This window comes from Biomphalaria glabrata, chromosome 1 (genome assembly GCF_947242115.1).
Source record: "Biomphalaria glabrata chromosome 1, xgBioGlab47.1, whole genome shotgun sequence".
Classification (NCBI taxonomy): domain Eukaryota; kingdom Metazoa; phylum Mollusca; class Gastropoda; family Planorbidae; genus Biomphalaria; species Biomphalaria glabrata.
The window spans coordinates 51,923,227-51,948,672 of NC_074711.1; the positions used below are offsets into that span (position 1 = coordinate 51,923,227).

The 25,446-nt window shown below is 32.5% G+C and overlaps 1 protein-coding gene and 1 pseudogene across 1 annotated transcript; both read left to right on the forward strand.

The window, feature by feature from the left end:
- The first annotated feature begins 389 nt into the window (after positions 1–389).
- On the forward strand, positions 390–18,269 carry LOC106060709 (uncharacterized). Its single transcript, XM_056043216.1, has 25 exons — positions 390–409; positions 1,662–1,910; positions 3,117–3,264; positions 3,920–4,056; positions 5,867–6,014; positions 6,477–6,616; positions 7,141–7,297; positions 7,389–7,519; positions 8,141–8,261; positions 9,615–9,769; positions 10,532–10,661; positions 10,843–10,979; positions 11,052–11,205; positions 11,588–11,795; positions 11,941–12,089; positions 12,185–12,400; positions 12,572–12,789; positions 12,943–13,174; positions 13,297–13,460; positions 13,679–13,788; positions 14,308–14,567; positions 15,484–15,721; positions 15,807–15,916; positions 16,573–16,926; positions 17,123–18,269. The coding sequence occupies exons 2-25, from the start codon at positions 1,672–1,674 to the stop codon at positions 17,801–17,803; spliced, it is 4,737 nt and encodes a 1,578-aa protein (XP_055899191.1). The 5' UTR covers positions 390–409; positions 1,662–1,671; the 3' UTR covers positions 17,804–18,269.
- Positions 18,270–22,335: 4,066 nt separating this feature from the next.
- The window catches only part of LOC106077222 (uncharacterized), a 42,595-nt pseudogene continuing 39,484 nt past the window's right edge, over positions 22,336–25,446 (forward strand).

Below are 25,446 nucleotides of genomic sequence, written 5' to 3' on the forward strand. Positions count from 1 at the left end.
AAGGTCTCCTTGTGCTGTAATTGTTTCAATCTAATTCAAACAGACATTGGGGGTGTGTGTGTGTGTGTGTGTGTGTTAGCTGTGATACGGTCTCATGCTTCACTTGTTTCTTTTCTAAGGTCTCCTTGTGCTGTAATTGTTTCAATCTAATTCAAACAGACATTGGGGGGGGGGAGAGATGAATTGGGTGTGTGTGTGTGTGTTAGCTGTGATACGGTCTCATGCTTCATTTGTTTCTTTTCTCAACTCAGTATTTACAATTTCTTTCCTGGATTGAAGCTTGAAACCTTCACTACACCACCAAGTGTAAACATTTTTTAAAGGCTATTGGAGCGCAGTGACAAAGCAATGATTGTTGACTTTTATTGACTGCGTTGGCGGCAGTTCTGATAAATACCCAGGAAACTAGGTCATATTTCTTTCCTTGAACTTTGAATGCTATTTTTAGTAATATTAGTAGACTATCACGTGATTAGCATTATCAATAGTGTCATTAATTTTTTTTTGGAAGAAAATAGATCTTTTTTTTTATTTCTTCTGTTGAAACGTTCCAACGTTTAGCAATCATATTATTTTAAAGAAGATCACCAAAAAGTTTGATTGTGTACACACTGTTGGTGTGGTCACTTAGCGACTATTGACATTAAAACGTTTATACCAAATCTAACGAGGACCATTGGAAATCAATAAATGCACCCGGCCTTAATGAAAAAAAAAATCAATACTGTTATACTACTGAATAGATCTAAGGTCTATTTCACAAATTTTAGCAATATTTTTTTTGTTAAATAGCATATCTGCCAAGGATCAACGTATTAACAAATCATTTTATGGCTGTGTTGTAAATTGTGTTAATCTGGATTTTAAAAAAATTCGTGCAGGTATCGACTCCGTTTTATTAGATCTGCATTATTTTTGACTAGCTTATTTCTGTCTCTAGTTTGTAATGAAGGCAGCTCTCTTCTTAGGACCTGCTTAGGTGAAACCGCCCTATGCTAAAAGTGCACAGTCCGTTTAACGTGTAGATCTAGATTCTAGTATCCAATCTTATCTAATGATATCAGATTGGGTATTAAGACGGGGGAAAAATCTCCATAACGTTTTTTTTTGTTTTGTTATAAGTTCGACAATAATTGCAGCTGTAAAATCCCATCCCCGCCAAAAATTTCTTAGCAATATTTAGGCCTATATATGGCTATTAGGCCTATATGCCCACTAGAGGTTTCGCAAGTGTTGGTTTCGCCCTAATCATTCCTACCAAATCAATATCTTTCTAATATGTAAAAATGTAATGTTACCTTGCTGTGATATCTAACTTATATCGTTTTTTTTATGGTTTTGTTTTAATTTTTTTTATTTGTAGCCCCAGACCCTAATTCTTAGAGTGTATTTGGTGCGATTCGTATCATTTCCATCCCATAGTAGTTGCGCAACCAAAACTCTATCCTGCCTCTTTATTTATTACTAACAGCAGAACTTTGAACGATTGTCATTAGACATTTTAGATACATCTCTGTATCTCTCGCTTGTGATTCAAAAACTTTGGGTCTGAATGTCCATGACTTTACCGGCACCCCCCCCCCCCGCAATGTTTTAGTATTGTCAACAGGTTTAGCTTCGCAGTGTCTAATTGGTTTCTCTGTATTGATACATACTTTCAGACCAACTAAAATGGAAGCTCTCATACGAAGTCAAAACTTTGCTCACGATGACGAGAGAGCTTGGATTACTTTCCAAACGTCAGTGGACGACTTACCGGATAACCAAATAGATGAACGAGGTATGCACGATGTGATACAAAGCCTTGAAGCTTTAGCAGACAAACTGACCGCTGATTCTAAGCCGTCACCAAAGACTAAAGGATGGCAAATGGCACACTACGCCTTAGAAAAAATAATTTATATTGTTTGGTAAGTATTATACAAAAATTATTACCAGGGCCGGAATGTGATGAAGGTGTGACCAGAATGTGATGAAGGTGTGACCAGAATGTGATGAAGGTGTGACCAGAATGTGATGAAGGTGTGACCAGAATGTGATGAAGGTGTGACCAGAATGTGATGAAGGTGTGACCAGAATGTAAAGAAGGTGTGACCAGAATGTGATGAAGGTGTGACCAGAATGTGATGAAGGTGTGACCAGAATGTGATGAAGGTGTGTCCAGAATGTGATGAAGGTGTGATCAGAATGTGATGAAGGTGTGACCAGAATGTGATGAAGGTGTGACCAGAATGTGATGAAGGTGTGACCAGAATGTGATGAAGGTGTGTCCAGAATGTGATGAAGGTGTGATCAGAATGTGATGAAGGTGTGACCAGAATGTGATGAAGGTGTGACCAGAATGTGATGAAGGTGTGTCCAGAATGTGATGAAGGTGTGACCAGAATGTGATGAAGGTGTGACCAGAATGTGATGAAGGTGTGACCAGAATGTGATGAAGGTGTGACCAGAATGTGATGAAGGTGTGACCAGAATGTGATGAAGGTGTGACCAGAATGTGATGAAGGTGTGACCAGAATGTGATGAAAGTGTGACCAGAATGTGATGAAGGTGTGACCAGAATGTGATGGAGGTGTGACCAGAATGTGATGAAGGTGTGACCAGAATGTGATGAAGGTGTGACCAGAATGTGATGAAGGTGTGACCAGAATGTGATGAAGGTGTGACCAGAATGTGATGAAGGTGTGACCAGAATGTGATGAAGGTGTGACCAGAATGTGATGAAGGTGAGTCTCATACATTGGAGAACTCATGGAAGGAAAAGCTGAAGGACGCGCCCGTGATGATGTGGTTGGTCAGTTAGAAAGGGTAAACTCCCCTATGAGACTTTTCTAATTGTACGTCAACAAATACAGGAAAGCGAGAGAAGTTAGCCAAATATATTGGCGCGGCAAAGAATTCCTAAATATAAATTAGAGTTTAGAGGGTTGGCATTGGTTTTAGAAATCTTAAGCCCTCATCCCTTGTCGATATTTGCAATGCTATCCGACACAGATTTATATGTTTAAAAATTAATTGTCATTCATTTTGTTCCATAAATATGTCACATATAAATCAATTTATTTAATACATATGTCAACCATTTTTGTCATAATAAATATGATTACACTGAACAGTCGACTGAAGAGACCATCCAACGAAATGCCAAAGATATTTTACGAGTTCATGATCCGTTTGCTGGATAACAGCCTCACAGCTTTACACTTGACACTTGCTGAAGAATGTCTCGAGAAGGGCTACTTGAAACAGAAAGAATACATCCAGGTCTGTACGCACACCTATTTAGTGATAGATGATGACCATTGTAGTTTTTAGGATCAGTATCACAGGCGTCCAATGTCAACTGAAGTGAGGTTTGGAATTAAAAATCCCTTGTTGTATAGAAACGTTTGAAGTACAAAAAAATGTGAAATGTAACACATACAAACACAAGTTGAGTAAATCAATTGTAACTTGTAGATTTCACAACAGGAATTAAATACAGGAATAAAACATCGAGAACAAAAGTGTTTCAAAGCAAGGGAGAGCAAGGTCGTCTTAATGGGGGCGTGACGTCATGGCAATAAAAAAAAGGGGGTGGCAATAAAAAAAAAAAGGGGGGGGGGAGGGGAGGCAAAAGCTGTCAATTTCTTTTTAAAGGCTCAAATAAAGTGATCAGTTTGATATGCTTATAAAGTAAAATTCATTTATCTTATTTATAATTTAGTTTTAAGTTATTCCAATCCTATTAGAACTAGTAAAAAATTTAAAAAATATGAATTATTGTCAAAATGGTTTCAGATTTGTGTTGATTTCGAACGTAAAGTACTATTTTATAATACGAAGCTGAAGTATTTTGGAGAATCATCATAGTCAAGAAAAACAATAATAGGGGCCTTAAAGATATTTTAAATTTTAATATTTTTCTTTTTTTTTTCAGACATTTGACAAAGCCAAATTGGAAGCACTACTAAAAGTTGTGTTTAAACCAATTAAACCAGAAGAAATACAGACTTTCAGTGACTATGGAAATGTTTATTACAAATTTTTAAATAAGTTTTTAAAGGAAGAACTTACGTAAGTGTTTCTAAATCTCACACTCACTGCAATTAAATATTGATTTACTTATCTATATTATTTACACATTACAAATGACTAACTGGCCAACTGGTTACTATTCTTGATTTGACATCCTGGTAGAGGATGGGTTTAAAAAAAAAAACAACAGTTTAATGAATAAAATCACATAAGAATACAGTAAGCTCACAGACTAAGGGAAAGGTGAAGTTGAAGAGCTGATACACACAGCAGAAAATAAATAAAAAAACAACACCCACAAAAAGTTCTCCAAGTTCACTAAATCATGAAATATCATTTACATGACATCAGTTTTTCTTCCTTCAATTGTCTTTGAAACCCATGTTCTGAAATGGTCAGGTATTTGCTTAATCCAACCAGATGTTTTGGTACTACAAGGATGTTTTAGTCTCTCAGGAGCAGCGTCAGGCTTGAGAGGGTTTTGTGACTGTTAACTCTTCCGACTTTTCATTGAATTTGACGAATTCATTGTAGTTTTTTCAACAATTAGGAGGCGCGGTTGGTCGTTGTGCTGGCTACATGACACCCAGCTGTAATGGTACCTGACATTAGTTGGGGAAAAGGTAAAGGTGGTTGGTCGTTGTGTTGGCCACATGACACCCAGCTCTAATGGGTACCTGACATTAGTTAGGGAAAAGTAAAGGTGGTTGGTCGTTGTGTTGGCCACATGACACCCAGCTGTAATGATACCTGACATTAGTTGGGAAAAAGTAAAGGCGGTTGGTCGTTGTGCTCGCCACATGACACCCAGCTCTAATGAGTACCTGACATTAGTTAGGGAAAAGTAAAGGCGGTTGGTCGTTATGCTGGCCACATGACATCCTCGTTAACCTTTACATCATTTGCCCTATACATGACAGGGTCTGAAAGGGGAACTACTTCCAATAATTGTCTGGGACCCAGTTCTCCGGAAGCTTCATCTCAGTACAGATGACTCAGGGATGGAACTGCTGACTGTCGCCATTAAACCAATTGTCCTACAAGAAAAATTCTCTCGGCAGCAAGGTGTGAACTAAGACTTCTTTACCTCCAGGTCTATCTGAAAATTCCTAAATGAATGAGATCATTACAAAGTTGGATCACACCATTCTACTCAACGTTGACTCCAAGTTTTCGTACGGTATACACATCATTATATAATGACATAAGACAGTGATCCAGTTTCCTGACAACCTTTCTAGTTATGTATTGTTGTCAGACTCCTGACTACTAGTGGAACGGCTGTGGGTACCAAAGACTCCACTAAGTACATTAAGTGGCTATATTATTAAGTTGAGTACTTACATCTAGTTTCAATTAACATGAAACATTATTATAAAAACTCTACCCAGGGAAGTAAAGGCTTCATCCATCTGAATTCAGGACCAAGTAAAACTAAGCCATTGCTGTCTGCCCTCCTTCTCCTAAATTCTGGTATTATCACATAACTAATATAATCTTATGGTATGAATGCAACTATTCATTCTATAAGATGTAACTGGACTTTTCTTTGTTAGCTCCCCCCCCCCCCCCCACCCCAGATAATGCAACCATCCATATTGAAAGTTTTGTTTTCTTCTGTAAAATGGAGTACATCATGTATTTAATTTAGCCTCTTTAATTGATAACTGACATTTATTTTGGAAAAAAATAAAAGAGGTAGTATCTACCATTAGCACTAGGTAATGAGGTAGTATTACCATTAGCACTAGGACACCTTTGAAATGTGAGTTTTACCTCATGGATTTCTGTCTTGATTTGATAATTGCTTCATTTACCCTGTGTATCTATGTTTTGTATTTTGTTATAGGGATAGTCAAGTGAAAGATGTTAACAGTCAACTGCTGGACTATGCTGTGTATTGTTTCCTGGATTCAATCCACTTGAATGAACGTGTATATCAAAAGTTGGTAGATACAGGTCAAACTGTGATGTCACTTTTGAATAATCCATTTTCAGTAAGTTGACTTAAAAAATATAAAATTTGAAACTTTTATGAAAAATGGAAAGCTCATAACACAAAAAGAATATGAAAGCATGTCATAAATTCTTTTAACAGAAAACACCAGAAAAAAATTACTTTCATATATACATATAAAAAGGCTATATTTTTATTTAATTGGTATTAACATAAAACAGATTAAGAGTAAAAAAACAAACAAATGAATTGAAGAGGTGCAACAGTTTCATTTATTATGTGATAAAAGTAGATTAAAAATATAAATTAATTTAAATGTATGCCTTTTTTTCACACTTTCATCTATGTCTATATAATTTTCTATCACAATTTTAATTAAGGAAGAGAATTTTATATCACTTTTCAACAGTAATTAACAGTAAAGTAAATACTAAATATTAAAAATACTTTTACAAAAATATCTTTAAAATGAAACTATGAATGCAAATATATTTTAATATAGACCTTCAGTGATTATGATAGGATCAGAGCCTACATCAAGAAATGTATAGATGTTTTTCATTCCGAATCATTTGCACCCAATAAGACAGTATCTAGATTTACATTAGAGTTTATGGAGAGAAAAATGATGAAAGATCTAGGGTAAGTGATGTAACCTATATTATCAAATATTATATTCAAGAACATACTGCTTATTAAATACATTGTATAATTTCTCTACTGCCATCACTAAAAATACAAAAAATGGAGGTGTTAGAGCTAGGGTTCTAGTTCTAGCAACTTCATTTTATAGTTTAAAAACTTTTCTAGGTCCAATGTTTCATAGTTCTTTTTAATAGTTGTTGATCTTCTTTGTGTGTTCAATTTGAGATTACAGAGGGTTCAAAAATATCAACAAACATCATACATATACATAATTTAGATTATTAGAATAAATGACTTTAACATCACCATTATACAATGGTCTATAAAATATGTATGTTTGGGGAGTAGGGACTAAGTGAGAGATTGTGGATGAAATGTCCAAGGGAATAAATGACAAGGATTCATCTATTGATATAAATTAGATATCTGTAAGTTTGGAATTTATAGCCTTTATAGCAAATGATAGAAATGTTTGAATTTTAAAAAATAACATGAAAAATATCAGATTTGTGTATCTTCAGAAAACAGGGCAAGCTTGAAGAAGTGTACAATGAACTCTTTGATCTTCTAATGACGATATCAAAATGTACTTATACTTTAGAGGGAGATAAATATTTGTTTGATCTCTTTTATGGTGCTCAAGTTTACTTTTCTAATTTTGAAATTAAATCCCCGAAAGTAAGTTTTGATGTTTGCTTTAACTAGAAATTTATGTTTTGGTCATTACACACAATACAATTAAACAATTATATTTTTTTTTGTTTCCTAGGTTACTGCAGAAGTTTTTGAAAATATTGTGCAGAGATTTATTAAAGTTGTTGAAGAGATGGACATGAAGTTCTTAAATCACTATAGATTTGCATACAGTGTAGTAGATGCTTTGAACAAAGTTTATGCAAAGTAAGTATTTTGATACAATACAAAAGTACTGCAATGTTAACAAAATTAGGTAAATTTACAAAAAAACTAAATGCAAAATTTTTATTTAAAATACACCAGGAAATACACTTAACTTTTTTTTTCTTTCTGAATAGATTGTTACATTTAATCTACTACAATATTTACAATGAATAAAATAGCTTAGAAATGTTAAAGGCAGCTATTGTATACTTGACTTGTTTTATGATGACAGTTTTGGGAACAAAACTTTTAGTCCATTCATGGGCCATATTTGTGTGCATGTTGTTAGATTTTATAGACTGCTCTTGGCTGTACAAAAAGCCTGGATAAAACTAGAAACATAAGGCACTGTTGAATATTATTACCTGTCTTTTGATATATTCTTGATGGAATTGATCCACCAATTTAAGACATAAATTGTAATATTTTGATTAAACTTTTATGAAAATGAATATAATTTTTAACAGCTTCTATTGGAAATTAAAAATGTGTTTTATTAAGATTTTTTTTTCTATAAAACAAACATAAAATTATCATTGTCAAACAGTGGCTAAAATTTTAAAATGTTGATTTAGTCTTAAAATAGCAAGAAATGTTTTCTTTATTCTTAATGATGTCAAGTGATAAACAGAAGTCAAGGTCATGGGTTTCAATGCTGATTCCTCTCTTCAAAAGAAGTTGCCAAAGTACAATAAGAGCATGTTATACCATAACCAGTGAAAATAAAGCAGTTAAATGGAAGGTAGTATACATTGTACATTTCTGCACTGTCATTACCTAATAATCTTTTTGTACTATGTACTTCTACAAGCAAATGCGTTAAAGGTATTAGAAGATATAAGACTTTTGACACTTTTTTTTCATTCTAACAATCCATTTATCTCTTTTGTCCATTTATTGCTTTCCATTTTGATTATGAAGTGATATTTACTCTCAGGACTGGTTTATTATTTGACATATTAACTTGGCAGCCAAACCAATTCATATTTCTTGGGCCAAAGCTTTTTAATTTGTATGGTTCAATTCATTTTCCACTCATCCTTCTATAGCCTTACTGGGTTTTAAAGAATGTGGAGAGGTTTTGATTGGGACTATAGCTTTGACATAGTTTACTGTAGGAAGTCATCTTTGAAGGAAAACATTTGGAAAGATGGAATGAATAAATCAGAGGAAGAAAGGTCGCAGGCAGAAGTTCTTTATGTTTTCTAAGTGTTTTTTTAGTAAATATTATGCTGACCACCTGGACAGTGAAAGCAATGCTGTCCACATACATTATGGCATTGCACCTTTTAACTTTAAAAATCCATGGGCAGAGCTGAGGAGAGGCTATGAAAGTCGCCTATGATCCATCTCTGCCCTATGCACCCAATGACAAAGGAAGACTTAAGTCTATGTAAGAAGTTCACAATTTAGCTTTTGAAAATATATATGATTGGATACCACAGGCATTTTCCATCTGATATCTTCCATTTTCACTTGTTATTAAGACACTCTTATCTATACTGGTGTTGTCTGAATGTCACCATCTCTGTTATCTTAACATTTATTGTCCCAATTTTTTTTTCATGTGCAGGCTTTTGAAATCTCAGCTTTTTTTTTATTGTTACTCACACTGGAATGGTGAATATCTTAAGCTACTTACTTGGATACCAATATTTTCTTTTGCTTTTTGGGTGATACAACTTGGACTATTCCCTGGGTTTATTTTAACACACTGGGTTTAGTTGCTCTGATTAAAAAGTTACAACTTTGACTGTTAGAGTGTAGTACTATGATGTTATTTTGGTGTTGTCTTATATTTACAGTATTTAGCTAGATGAAAGCATTTTCTCAATCTACAAAACATAAGTAATACTGTTTATAATGCCATCAGACCACTTCCTACATTTACCAATTAGCAAGCTATGACATCAATTGTATAATTAATTAAAAAACAAAAAGCTAAAAGTAACACCAACAAGCAAATTTTGGCATAAATAAGCAGATTCCATTATAAATGAAACATTTGAAATATGTAAACATATTTTATGAACTTTCTTTAACACGTTGCGATTCTATAGCTTGCTTTTCTATTTTGCTCCTTTCTTCTTAACAGGAACATGTTGACATTGTCAGTCCAGTGTTGCAGATATTTCTTGCATTCCAGCCTCCTCCATCTGTAAAAGACAAGGAAAAGAAAGAGAAAGATGAGATAAAAGAATATTTGGACTATTTTAAAAGAACAGCAGAATATTTTTTTGATGGTTTGAAGTAAGAAAGACTTAAATCTCTCAGTAGTCTCTACTGTTTCTTTTTCTGCTTAATACGTCAGTACTTGATAAGGAATTAACAGAAATACACTCTACAAGTATCCATATGCCAATCTAGTCATGCAAGGGGATTATAAGAAGGTGTTACTGTTGGCATTGATTGCATAATAATGTTGTATTTTCTTGGCATACGCTCTTAAGTGGTTACAGACTAGTTGTGACGTCAAGTAATCTGACTCAAATATAACAATTCTTTCAATGTCCTTGATGCTATTATGCCACAAATCACCTGCTTCACATCTATCTGGTGACTGTTACATTTTCAATATACATACATCAAAGCAAAGGCTAGTTCCTTTAAGTCTTTACTATATTTTGTAAGTATTGACCTTTTGACCTGAAATGGCAGGACACCCTTTAATGCTTGAATTTCAAGCTGATTTATTTGGTAAATGGTGTTGCAACCAAAATGTAGGAATAGTTGCAAGTCCTCACAACAGCACTCTTTCCAAGAAGTTTTTCTGTCATTTTTTATTTATATTGCAAGTAAGAATCTATAGGAATACAAATAAAATTATTTCAATTAATCATTGACATAGTCACAAACTCACAAAGCAAATTAATCTGTTACTCACCATTGGAGATACAATAACAATGAATGAAACTTTCTTATGGATGCTGAAAAAAATTTATAGGCTTACTAATAAATTGCACAAAGGATAATTTATAATATTTTGTTAATTAATTATACTTTTTTCCATAGAAAAGATAAATTAACAAAGTCCTATGGTAAGGAAATGATGGACCTTTCATTGAAATTTATGAATACAGAACATGAAGAACTATACAATCTTGCTGAGAGTATAGCAGAAAAAACTGAACTTAATATTAAGGTTTGAAGTCAGAAATACTCTAATCTACTTTGTGTAAACAAAAATTATCGTATTCATTCACATTAATACAGTTTTTAAAATAGATTTTTTTTTTTAAAGTCCTAAAAGTGAAAAATGTTTAAGACTTTAGTTGTATTTGTATAAAAATTTGTTTTACTTATTAAAAGTATTAAAATTACAGGAAGACAAAAATGCTATGATTGATGCTGTTAAAAGATTCCATGAACTCCTGAAAAAAGAAAGCTTGCCTTGGGCTTTTTATTGGCCACTGTATCGAGCAGCTGTTGATTTTATTGACAAGGCAACTGAACCATTTAAGTAAGTAGTTTACTGTGTAAATAAATAATTTAAAAAAATTGTCTTTTATCATTATGTTTTTACTTCATACAGAGATGGTAAATTGTTCAAAAATGAAGACTTTGAAGTTTTTGTGTCCCTCTGTTTGACATGTCTACAATATGATTGCCTTAATCCAGAGACTGGCTCATTTCCATCTGGTCATTTTTCAATGTTTCTGAGTATTGTGAAACCTTTATTTAGATGGGTGAGTAGGCTTAATTTGATACATTTTATTTTTAAGTATTTATATTTAGTTTCCTTTTTTAAACAGTTTTATGATCTCTATATATCTTGTTATTTTAAATAGAAAGCTAGATCTAGTATTACTTTAGTTATCAAAAAAAAAAAGAGAGAAAAAAATAATTGTAGTACCCTGTATATTGTTCTTAGTAGATGTGACATAATGCAGAGTAACTGTAGGAGATTATTTTCCATAATTTATAATTTATCTTGCAAGATAGTTTAATATACGACCATGAGTTGAGCAAGACATGCAAATTAATTTGATAGACATAATAATGCTATATAGTTTTTACAACTGTAAGACAAATATTTGTTTGCTTTCTTAGTGTATTTTAATATTTTAGCTTGAAGCATTGAATAAGATGGATCTTGCAGCGCCTCTTGTGCCAGAACTTATCAAGTGTTTGAATGTTGATGATGAGAATGTCATAAATTTGATAGGTGTGTACATCATGATATATGGACGAGTATCATCTGGTCAAAATGTTGCTGCCCCTTATTTGGAAAATTTGATTGTGGCATATCTAGAAAAAGGAAATCAAAACCTTCTGAGTAAGAAAAGAATAATTTTCTTTAATATACAAATGGATATTAAAGGTTTTATATTATGTGGGTATTTTTTTAGTTTTTGTTAAAGCTTATATATTAAATTGGACACTTAAATTGTACATTTTTTTTAAACTTTTGTTATTATCAGCTGCAATTACACAAATTTATCCCAGCAATCCCAGGGCATTTAAAAGTCACTACCAAGATTTCATTCAGATGATGGATGACACAGGAGAGCCTATTTTGATTACATATTTATCGCAGCTCTTTCAGCTTGTATCAAAGAAACAGGCTGAGGTAACTACAACTATTTGGCATTATGTATCTACTGTTTAATACACTTTCAGTAATTTATACTATAAAAACTTCAAGGCGTTTTTAAATGTTTTCAGCTATTTGCTAGCAAAGATATAGAGATGTTATTTAACAAGGCACAGGAGCATGAAAATTCACAAATTTTAATCATACAAATTCTTCAAGAACTAACTAAAAGATGTCCAGAAAAAGTTATAGATCATTTGGACATTTTGTTTGATAAATCATCATGGGCTCAACACTCTCATTATTTCTTAAATGATATGATGGTCACATTGGCTTTTTATAGTAAGGTAAATGTGTTACTTTAATACTATAGCTTATTAGTAGAAGGATATGTTTTTATTACTTTATCTAAAGTGATAAACTATTTTTATGAGAACTTCTTAAATTATGTATACATATCAGTTAGTGGCTCTGATAGTAAATAATTTTTTTTAATTTACAAAATTATTTTTTTTAAGGAAGCTGCTGCTAAAGTTTTTGCAGATATATTCAGCAACATAAAAATCAATACAGATAAAACATTTTTACTTGTTGCTTTCAACTCTGTTCGAATGATTGGATTTAAGTATCAAGATTTATTAAAAGAAAGAAGGAAGGAACTGGAAGACTTTCAGACCACTGATCCAGACATTATCCAACAAAAAAAATTTCTGCTAGACATGATTGATGGGAAAACGTAAGCATAGAGACAAATAAAAGCTCTTTGTAATTTTTACATTCAAAGAAAAAAAATATATATGATAGAATAGTAATTGAATTTTTTATTAAAAAATTGGAAAGGTAAATTTGAATAATATTCAAATGGTTGGTACTTTTTTTTTTCTTAAAGTCCAGAGGATATGACAAAGCAATTAAAAAAACAAGAAGAGGAATTAGCCAGTTTAGTTGGAAGAGTGGATGAAACTGAAGAAATTCTGAATGAAGTGAAAGTTGATGTATCAAAACAAAAGGAGCAATTAGATAATGTCAATAATGAAGTGAAAGAACAGGGACAGAAATTAACCAATGTTGAAACCAAAATGGATGAAACTGTTGTTAAAGTTGAAGAAATTGATAAAAAGGTAAAAAACAAATGTCTAAATTTATTTTCAATTTTAAATTTAAATAAATGTGTTTATTAGAATGTTCTGAGTTTTATGTGATGTGATGTACATCACTTAACAGAATTTTTTTACACTCTCAGACACTAAGTCATGCTCCTTATTGGGCAAGAGACATTTCCAAACTTCTAAATCCAAAGAGTGAGCATGATTGGAGGCTATTGAGCAGTCGCTTAGGTTACAACAATGAAGATATTAGAGGTTGGGCTCAACAAGCAGATCCTTGTATGGCTTTACTGAATGAATGGTAAGTTATTAGAAAGTAAGCATAGAAGTTTAGCATGGCTTTACTGAATGAATGATTAGTTATTAGAGGCTGATCAGCTTTCTATGGTTGTGCTTAAAAAATGGTACACTATTTAAACAAGCCAATCCTTATTAAAAGAATGAACATTCTGTTAAAGTTTTTAAAATGCAGATAAAATCTTTTGTGTAATAATACGTTGCTATTTAATCTCTGTGAAGGTACACAACTCATAAGACAAGTGAAGCAACTCTGGCTGTTTTAACACAACTTCAAGAAATGGACAGACTTGATGCTGCTGCCATTGTGGAGAATGCTATGAAAAATGCTGGTGAGAGTTTAACATTAATTTAAACAAATTAACATTTTATAACATGTTACATGTAACAAAAGCTGATAAACCAACAATATTAATCTATCTATCATCATAATAATATTTCCAGGGGTGGTGGTGGCTGAGTGATAAAGCACTTCTGAACCAAGAAGAGAAGAGGTCCTGGGTTTGATGACAATGGGAATTTTTAATTTTGGAATCTCTAAGTATGCCACTCAACTCTAATGGTACCTGACTTTAGATGGGGAAAGTAAAGGCTGTTGGTCAGTGTTCTGGCCACATGCGACCCAGCTGATTAACCATTGGCCAAAGAATCAGATGACCTTTACATCATCTGCACCATAGATTACAAGGTCTAAAAGGGATACTTTACTTTAATAATATTTCCAAGGACTTCTTCTAAAATTAATCTCATTGTTAAATACTAAGACATTATGAATAATAAACAATATGATCATTGACTTGTGACTGTCTTAATTATTTAACAAGAAAAAAATTAAACATATTTACTTTCAGAAGCAGTTGTTGAAGATGAAGAGTTTGTGTATCCCTCCCCTCCCCCAATCTTCATCAGCTACCAGTGGTCACACCAAGCAGAAGTTAAACTGTTAAAACAACATTTAGAAATGGCTGGCTATGAGTGCTGGCTGGACATTGGTCAGATGGGAGGGGGAGATAAACTATTTAAAAAGATTGACACTGGAATCAGAGCAGCTAAAGTTGTCATCAGTTGTGTCACTAGTAATTATGCCAAGTCTCCAAACTGTAACAGAGAGGTTAGTTAGTTTTTAAACTGTAGAAGAGAGGTCATTTAGTTTTATGCTAAATATATGCTGTAACAGAGATGTTGTGTTAAAATAAATTAGGGCAAAGTAAAATTTTCTATGCACAGCTTGTGATCTTGTTAAATTCTAATTCTAATAAAGATATCTGTGAAAACGGTTATAAAAAAAAAGGTCAGTGGTCATGGTCAGTTTAAGCTGCAACTTATATTGAATGTATAATAGATTTTAAAAAATATTTTTTTACATTATAACCAAGTTGAATAGTGATCATAAATTGAAAGTATAAATATCGAAACATGCTAGTTTATATACTATTGTATTTAGTTTGCAAAAATTAAACTGTCCAGAAAAGAAAATATAATTGAAATTCACATTGACTTAAACCACAATAATAACAATAGAATACTTAATTAGAACATCAGTAAAACATATTTGTTATTAGATGATAAATTAGTTGTTTTTTTTTCAACTTTTGTTTCTGCAGTCTAAAATCATAAGATAAAACAATTTTCTATTAGTATTAAACAATGCATGATTAATTTTGTCTATTTCCCTATTCAAACAATCTTTCCGAATTACCGATTTTTTAAATAAATATAATTATCTAAAAAATTTAGTGTTATTCATAAAAAATAAGCATTTCACACATTTATTATTATTATTAGTTTTTAGTATGCTCTTAATAAAGAAATATCTAATGATATATTTATTGTTTCAAACAAGTTATCTTCTTTTATTAAAAAAAAAATAGTGTGCTTCTTACATAGCTTCGCTGAGCAAAATGTTTCAACATGTTAAGTTTTCATCAAGATCTTAAAAATATACTTCCGTGACTATGTTTTCACCTAACTCATGCAAACCAATAATTTTTTTCTGTTATACCCAACATTCACTGCATATTTCACAGGTCAACCTGTCAGTAAGCCTCAACAAACCCATAATACCATTATTACTGGAACAATGTCCATGGCCACCACCTGGCTCTATGGGACCAATATTTAGTGAATATTTATTTATCCGATTCTTCCAACGAACTGGAGAGGAAATGTCTGACCAGAGATATTGGGCCAAAGACAAATTCCAAGAACTTTTAATGCAACTAAATGTGGTTGGAGTTCCTCCTGATGAAACCAAAGTACAACCAGGTCAGACACATCCATAAGAAGAATATTATTAGATCTATTTGTTTTGTAACAAAGTATAGCTTATTTTTATTTATTTAAATTTCAGAATATAAAAAATGGTGGATTCCAGTTGTCCAAGAAATTACAATAGACAAAAGTAAAACCAAAAATGGTGGAACAGTAGCAGAAGTGGTGCAGTCTGATTTGGATAAAATTGTAAACAATTTTGACATTTTATCTTCTTGGATATATGATAGTACTGTGATATTGTTTTGTTTTTTTTTAAAAACATTGTTGCTTGTAGCTGTACATCAAGCTTATCCTCCACTATACTCTTTTTTCTACTTTTGAATACTGAACTTTCCTTATCTCAAATGTTGGGGCACCATGCAAGATTTGTCGACCATTTTTCTCCATTCGTTCTGTCTTTTGCCTTAGAACCTCTTTCAATGGCAGGCCCATCTATTCTTTTAAGTTGTCTTCCCATCACTTTCTCTGCCTGCCTCTTCTTTTTCTGGTACTGTTCCCTGAAGGAAGGTCTTTGGAGCCCCAAAGATGTTGTAAATATGGTCATAGATTTTTAGCTTGCGTTTTTTTACAATAGTTAGCAGGTCTTCGTGGGGTCCAATCCCTGCAGTAACCCTGTCTCTAATCTCATGGTTTGTGATGCGTTCTTTAAACGGAATTTGAAAACTATAGAAGGTTTCTAGGTATCACATTTAAAAATCATAATCAGTTTAGTTGTGATTGTAATAAAGTTTGGAAAATTTTTAAATAGTCCTAATCTGAAAATGTTAAAGTTTGATATTTGTTAAAAGGTCCAAACATTACTTCGGATTTAATATACTGAACTATGATTTAATTTTTTTTAGGCATCAGACTCCCCAGACATTTTCATTTCTTACCAGTGGGGGAAACAGAAGAATATAATCAAATTGTATGAACGACTGACCTCCCTTGGCTTTAGCTGCTGGCTGGACATCAAACAAATGGGTGGAGGAGATTCACTGTATGACAAAATTGATAGAGGCATTAGAGGCTGTAAGGTAGTTTTGTCATGTGTCACACAGAAGTACTCACTGTCAGCCAACTGTCGTCGTGAAGTCAGTCTGACTGATGCTCTTAAGAAACCAATGATTCCATTACTACTGGAGAAGATGACCTGGCCACCAAGTGGACCCATGAGTATGGTCATGACACAATTAGTCTACATTAATTTTTCTAAGGTATTTTTTGATATTTGAAAGTACCAATAGATTAAATCTTTCTTACTTACTAAGACTTAGATCCTCCTGTGCTGTTTAGTTTATTGGGTGGCAATCAGCCTCACAGAGTTTGTCACTTTCCAATTATTAAAAATGAAAACATAAAAAGTGAAAGTTTAATTTAGTAAAAACTGATTAAAAAATATTTTTGTTCCAGGACGAATCAATTCAAATGACATGGGATGGTCCAGAATTCAATGACTTATTAAATCAAATAAAACAACATATTCCAAACAAAGTGACTCCAATGACTTCAACAGAAGTAGCAAAGTCTACCTCCAGTATAGTCTCTCCATCAACCAAGACAACACAGAACACATTGAAACCAGCTTCACCTTTACAGAAACCAGAGAGGAAAAATTCACACCCCACAAAACCATCACTAGTAACACTAAAAGCACAGCCTAAAAGTAACCAAATACAAAAACTTCCTTCTCCTGTAGCATCTCCTCCATCAACTGCATCTTCTCTTTCCAAACAAGATTCTGTTAAAAAATCTGACCCTTCTGTCAGAGCACCACTCACTAAACCGCTTATTAAACCATTACCTTCTTCAAAACCTTTGAAATCAAACAGACCACCAAAGGCAGAACAAAATGATACAAGTAAAAATATTGCTCTTATCACAAGGCCAACATCGAAAACTATTTTAAAGCCAATATCAGCTGATGCTAAACCAGCCACACAGCCAGCCAAGCAAATTGCACCATTCAAGCCACCAGATAAAGCTAAACCAGCAACAAACATTCAGCAAAGGCCTGGACGGCCTTCCAGGCTTCCTCCAATAGAACAACAAAATAGTGCAAAGACATCTTTAGCAACTGTAAAGAAAGTTTAATTTCAAATTTTTATTTGAGAATTTCTTGTTTTCATTAAGTGAAAATATTTATACTGAGAAGTACTTATTTTACAGTAGACTTTGTAAAAAGTATTTTTTTTCATATTAACTTTGGTAAATTTTATTTATTTGAATAATTTATTTTTTTTCATTATTCAAGCTATACCTTTGATTCTCATTGCATTTGCTTATTTAAAAAATATGTTTTGTTAAATCTGTGAAAAAAAAAGTAAAATTTGCTTCTTAAATCTGCCATTGTTCTATTGTTGCATTGTGATAAGTTTATGCCATTGTATAATTCATGTTAATTTTAGATTAAAAACAAAAGACTACATGGTGCAAAGTAGGAATGGTATTTTACATTGTATGTAATGTATATAGAAGTCTATTGTTAGTAAGTCTACTATTTATGCCAATAAAAATATAACTACGAAAATAAATCTAAATAATGTTTTAAAAAAGGAGATTTAAGAATTCATATTGTTGTTAATAATGTTACCTAAATCCAATGATAGAATGTGCATCCTCTGTTTGAGACATTAAGATACTGGAACAGACACAAAATAGAGCTGTGAGATTTATAACAAACGAATATTCACTAAATCACTAAATTTAGAATCTCTTCAGGATAGAAGAAACAAAAGTAAAGTTGCAATTATACATAATCACTGAACTATAATCTTCAAATACAAAACCTAGTAACATACACAAAGATAGAGGCACATTCCTTGTTCCATATGCTAGGACAAATTTATGCAAATGCCTCTTCATCCCTAGTGCTAGCAGAGCATGGAATGGGCTGCATGATTTAGTCAGGAAAACCAATAACTTGACAGAATTTAAGTAATTGATTAACATGCACGACTAGACTGACCTAGGAACACGCGTAGGACGTAATCATCTTTTTGAAGTAACGTCTGTTTGTAAAAGTTTACCAAAGATTCTCCTTCTACATATGAATCCATTTTATAAGCATCTTTTAGTCTATTAAAAAAAATTGAAACCTTAAACATGTTATTTTCAGAGCATTGAATGAAAATCATATTGAGGACACTTTGAATACTAGCCTAAATAGCATAAAAACTATCAACCAAACCAAAATATATTTCTTACTTATAAGTAAGCTATTATAAATTGAATAAGAGATTTTTTTTTATCCTCTTGATATAGCCAATAGTGGGGAAATAGATTATTAAAATGAATCTTTTCACTTAAGTTAGTTTTAAACATAATATAATTTTTAAAATAGAAATAGCTACAAAATGTTTCGTCCATTTTGCTGAACTCAATGTGTAAGCTGCAAGAAATCCAAACACATGCAGCTCAGTATTTCTGTGTTCCCACATCTCCCAAAGTCTGGGGTTTTCGACTTGTCCTACCAAGATAGGCCTATGTCTCAAACATCTGTTGACCAGCTCCTTATTTTGGTTGTCGATGTTCATTTTTTCACCATGTTTCAAACCTTTTTAGTAGGAGTAACGTAGGGCTTCTTGACACTGAAGATATTTAATTTAATCTTCTTACACTATTCTTGTGTATCTTATGGTCTCTGAAATAATATGGCTACGTATTCAGCCAAATTCAGTTTATGGAGATCTTGTGAATAAGTCTATTGGATTTCTTTCCCTTTAGTAACCTTATTAAATAAGGAACAGAATTGGTGAAAGAAAACATCCCTGTGTAACTCCAATATGACAGTTTTTTAACAGGACTTTTCTTTTTGGAAAGTGTTATTATTTTGTTTGGGATAATTACTGCCCAGATAGTTTCGCTGTCAAATAATTGTTTTCACAAGAACAAGAGAGCTTGGTTTACCATTCACTGTGAGGTCATGTGGAAAATGTTCATGTGATTAGATCATCTCTTTGGTGTAAACCTGCGGAATGGTATACTCAAGAACTCTCTCGATTCAATCATATTTACCCTTGAACGTTTTGTCTATTCAAAAATGCCTGCATGTGAATTTACTTGTTGTACGCCATATCCTCTAAGCTAATGGAATAGTTCAGAATGTTCATGAAATATGCGAACGGCTATTATTAAATTATTTAAAGAAAGGCGACGGGAGATTACAGAAGTCATTTGTTCTTTGGTTTAGCTCAAAAGTTGCTTCGCTTATGTTAGTGGACTGGATTTTTAAAAAAATATCAGTTGTAATCGGTTATTATATTTTAAATATTTAAAGTTATCATTCACGGTTTTATGAATTTCAATGTTTATCATTTTTCTCCTGGATTGGCTTTTCGTCTTCATTTATTTCCAAGTCCACTTCTATGAGGAAACGGAACCGATGGAATTAATTATTACATCTGAAAAAACAAATGTTATAATGATTTTGTCTAAATAAACAGCAAGAGTGGGATACTAACTGGGATCTCAATGTTCATTTTGCACAGATCCCCAAAAGCCCAAACATTCCGTAATCCGGATGCGTCTTAATGTCTATATCAAAAGACACAAAGATAAAGGCACATTCCTCATCCCATATGTGAGCTTGCGCTCCCAGAGCTATATTTTTATATATTTTATTTCTATAGGCTAGTGCCAAATTTATTATTTGTACTTCCGCTTTTTGTGTAGGTTAGGGTGGGGTGTATAAAAAGTGATGCCACGCTGTTTTAAAACAGTTCAGTGTACAGTTGACCAGTGGTCAGTACCATATCTGTCTGTGTGACAGCTTAAGATATTTGTGGTCTGTCGTCTAATTATATTTTTATTCCTGTACCTGGGACGGCCTGCTATTATTACTGCTTATAGCTGCTTTTAGCTGCTTTTAACTGCTGCTTTTAACTGCTGCTTTTAGCTGCTGCTGTTGAATATTACTGCTAATAGCTGCTGTTTATAACTGCTGTTGTTAGATCTATTATAATTCTAAGGAATCTAGTGTTATTTTGCTTCTGCTATTGATAGTTTTGTTATTGTTTCTGTAGATCTATTCTAGATCTAATTCTAGGGAAGCTTAAGCTAGTGTTATTTTGTTTCTTTATTATCGCCTTAGTAAACTTAGTTATATGTATAGTCTGTTTCTCAGTTCTGTTCTTAGTGAATAGTAAGGTACTGAGCCTAAGGATAAGATATTCTTGTTTTAGTGTTAGTGTTATGAGTGTAATAGTAGGATATTGTAGATCTAGACTAGTTTATTGTAGTGTGTTTATTGTAGATCTAGGTCTAGTGTAGTAGTTTTAGCGATTTAGTTAGAATCAGTTAGATAGTTGTTTTGATCAGTTTATGTCAGATAGTTGGTTTGGTTAGTTTGGTAGTGTTTGTAGTGGTGTAGATTTAGAGGGTAGTTTATAGTGGTTAGTGTATATATTATATTTTATTATTATTTGATTCCATGTAAATAAAGTTTCATTTTGTTTATTTATACTAACTAAAGTTTGACAATTGTGGGTCATATATCAAATATGTTATTTACTGCAGTGTTTAGCTTTGTTTTTTTTGTTTTGTTTTATTGGAAGGTTAATTTTTACGCGTAGACTCCCCTAGGTTACTCTCGGGGAATGTAGTGGCTGTAGATATGCTTTTAAGGAATGCGGTGACTAGTTATTATTCGTGTTTTATTTCAAAACAAAGGGGGAGGGTAAACTAAAAAAAAGTTATTCTTATGTAATTTAGTGACTTTTGCTTTGCTTTTCATTTTTGGAAGGGGGTTTTTAATTCAGACCACCATTGGCTACATTTATAGAATTTAGAGACTATTTTTCCGTTAGGTTTTTCTTTGGCGATGGGTTTTAAACTCATGAACCTTGGTGACTGTAGTTTGCTTTCAATTTTTATCGTAAAAGGGGTTTGAAAGTTAAAACCCCCAGGAGGGGGTTAAACTCAACACTCCTTTGACAACGCTCTTGGAACTTGGTGACTGCCGTTTGTTTTATTGAAGAAGGCGGTTATAACCTTAAAACGCCCTAGATGGGAGTTTTAAACTCAACCACCTGTGGAGAGGGGGGGGGGGTAAACTCAACATCCTGTGGAGGAAGGTTTTAAACTCAACATCCTGTGGAGGAAAGTTTTAAACTCAACATCCTTTGGAGGAGGGGTTTAAACTCAACTTCCTGTGGAGGGGGGGGGGGCGTAAATTCATCATCTTGTGGAGGGGGGTTTAAACTCATCATCATGTGGAGGAGGGGTTTAAACTCAAAACCGCCCTCAGCAACGTTGGGGCAGGTGATGGTTTACTCTTCATATATAAAAATTAAAACAAAACAACAGTCACAAATCCCCTGCCCTTCGTGAGGATTTAATTTCGGGAGGGGGTGTTAAACTCTAAACTCATTCTCCCCGGTTACACCAATGGTGCTTACCAAATAGATGTAATCTAGTTTTATATGAGAATAATACACTGTAGATACCTCAGAAAATATCTTTCTGAAACTCCGAATAGGCCAAAGGAAAATCGCTAGGCCTAAAGTTTGAATAGAATTGCACAATTTCGGTGCTATCAGCTAGAGCTTATTGCGACATCAGAACCGACTACCAATGGAAATCGATTAGACTACCAGGCCGTCAGGATAAAAAAAATTTGTCAGTATCCTACTGTTTTATTAGTGAACAGATCTTGGTCTAGTTCACAAATGTAATTTCCTTTTTTTTTCAGATGATATAAATATCAGGATTCATCTTATTTGCAAATCATTTTATGAATGTGTTGTATATTGTTTTAAAGACATTTTTCGTACAGGTATTGATTCATTTTTATTACATCTATAGGCCTACCTACATCTGCATTTCGTTTAGACTCTAGTAGATCTAATAAAAGAAATTACCGTTCGTATTTCTTTTAATAAAAAATACAATTATAATTTTAAAATTTTAGCTTATACAAAATCCCTTTTCCTTTTTTAAAAAAATTGTCACATTATTAGCGGCCCCCGTAAGGGGAAAAAGCCGCTATTAGGTTTGTGCAAAATGTCCGTCTGTCCGTCTGTCCGTCTGTCCGTCTGTCCGTCTGTCCGTCTGTCCGTCTGTCACACTCAGATCTCGTAAACTAGAAGAGATATGAAAAATATTATTTCATCATTAAATCCGGCTTGAAAAGTTTAGGTGCAACGGCTACTTTTGGTTTTCTAAAAGCAAACCGTTTAATTTATAAAATTAATTATGCAAGTGATTTTTTCATAAAAATACACCAATTCTAAAACAATTACGTAAATGTAAGGGAGGCAATGTTACAATATGCTAACAAAGATGGACAATTTTTGTGTATTTTTAATATCACTAAGTCAAATATATTTTAAAAATGTACAGGAAATGTTTACAACAAATATAAATAATAGTTAAAGACGTTTTTTCTGGTCAACTAGCTGCTAAAATTAAAAGAAAACATTTCTGTTTGTTTATAAAGGCTAATAATGCACTTTGTATGTAAATATCACGCACATTTTTTTAAATGGACTTTTTATGCAGCGATTTTCGTGCAGTAGCGTAACGTCGCAACATGATCAGGTTCTAAACCAATTCCTTAAACTTTTTTTAAAAATCAGATTTTATTTATTTTTTGTTTAGTGCCCCCATCCGAATAAAAGAAGCTTATTTTTGTGCATTTTGTCTGTTGGTCGGTCTGTCCGTCACGATTAGATTTAAAAAACTAGAACTCTAAAAGCTATTGAAAATCTGATTTACCCTTTAATGTTCCTCCCATAACATCTCAATAGTTTTAAGTATCTAAAATTAATTGTTCCGGATTTTTTTGTGCAAAACTAATCAACGCCAACAAATGTTTGTTTGCTCTTCTAACTTATATTACATTCAATTTCCATGCTTAAACGTTGCAAAAACACATTATCAATAATATGTTGTTCCGTTTTTTATGTAAATAGCATATTAATGCTAAATCATAATCTCTATACTGACTTATATTTCATTAAGTCTAAAAATGTTCCGGATATTGTTTTATAAAACATGAATTATGCCTAATGATTGTTTGAAATCGCATAAGGCTTTTAAAAAAAGTAATTTACTAGAATTGATTACTGAAAATTACTTTTTAGACATTTAATTTTCTTGTAAAACATAACATAGAAGTTTTGTAATCGATAAAGAAAGTTCCGGATTTTGTTTCTTACAAATCGTCGCCAGAAATTTCCGAATTTATTTAAAAATCTACTAACGCCAAATAATTGTTTGAACTCCCTCTTCTAATTAATAAACAAATAATCTTCTCATTTACGAAATAATGTTTTTACGGATTTTTATGAAAAATATTTTAACTCACTACTCTCTTACAGTACATTTAACTTTCTACCTAAAACATTAAAAAATCTAATTATCGTTAATATTATGTTCCGATTTTTAAGGAAAACAGAATCCAAACATCAAAGTAAGGTATGAAAATCTCTCCACGTGGCTGTAGTACATCTAATTTTTATACGAGACCATCCAAAAAATTTAATTAACGGTATTACATTTATCTGAAATTCTCTTTTTCTTTTACTATTTATACAAACATCCGGAACAATCTATTATATAAACTTTTCAATTGTGTTCATACCTAAAAATTATTGCGATGTTTTGAAACGTAAAATAAAGGTTAATCAATTTTTAATAACTTTTAGTTGTTTTTTTTCTATCAAGATAACGGACAGACCGACTGACAGACAAAACGCAAAAACATTGTGGCTTTGATCCTTTTTAAATAATATCTATTAGAACTCAGTGCACCAATGTCTATGAACCCTCGTTAAATATCTCGTGTAAATAAAGACATTTTTTTATGGTACCGGTACTAGCCTATTGTGAGGTAATGGAATTTTTTTTCTTTGACGTCATATGAATGGACTCTTTAAATGTAATGTTAAAAGAACGCACTCGGTGCACCAATGTCTATTAACCCTCGAAAAAATTGCTTGTATTAATGAAAACATATTTTAGTCTAACTAAGCCGTGTGACGTAGTGTTTTTTTTTTTCCTTTGACGTCACATGGAATGAATTCTTTAAATGAAATGCTAAAAGAACGCACTCGGTGCACCAATGTCTATGAACACTCGAGAAATGGCTCGTGTTGATAAAGGTGATTTTTAGTCTAGCTAGGCCGTGTGACGTAGTGTTTTTTTTTCCTTTGACGTCATATGGAATGAATTCTTTAAATGAAATGCTAAAAGAACGCACTCGGTGCACCAATGTCTATGAACACTCGATAAAAGGCTCTTAATGATGAAGGCGATTTTTATTCTAGCTAGGCCGTGTGACGTAGTGTTTTTTTTTCCTTTGACGTCATATGGAATGAATTCTTTAAATGAAATGAAAAAAGAACTCGGTATAGTAATGTTTATTAAGCCTCGTTATGTGACTCGCGTTTAAAAAAGGAATGATATCTTGATTTAGATCTAATCTAGATTTTTTAAACTAGATCTAGATTTTTATTACAGTATATCTAGATCTGGATTTATATTCTAATTAAAATTATTTTAGAGTCTAGATCTAGAATTTCTAGATCTAGTTTAGACTAAAATAGACTAGATTAAGATGTAGAATTTCAATTTCTAAACTTAAAGTGTAAAAAAAAGTGTAGATTTTCATTTCCAAACGTTTTGATCAATATTGTAATGTTTTAATATACTAAAACTAATCTACTATTTTTTTATTAAATTTAAATTTAAATTTACGGCAAATGAATCTTTGAAACATTATTACTTTTGACCAT

What these genes read in the sequence shown, in the direction of transcription:
- LOC106060709 (XM_056043216.1), top strand. Translation starts at nt 1,672, where the DNA reads ATGGAAGCTCTCATACGAAGTCAAAACTTTGCTCACGATGACGAGAGA. An exon ending in TGAAACCTTTATTTAGATGG is followed by an intron (nt 11,206 to 11,587) that starts GTGAGTAGGCTT and finishes TTAATATTTTAG; the next exon opens with CTTGAAGCATTGAATAAGAT. An exon ending in CATTGGCTTTTTATAGTAAG is followed by an intron (nt 12,401 to 12,571) that starts GTAAATGTGTTA and finishes ATTTTTTTTAAG; the next exon opens with GAAGCTGCTGCTAAAGTTTT.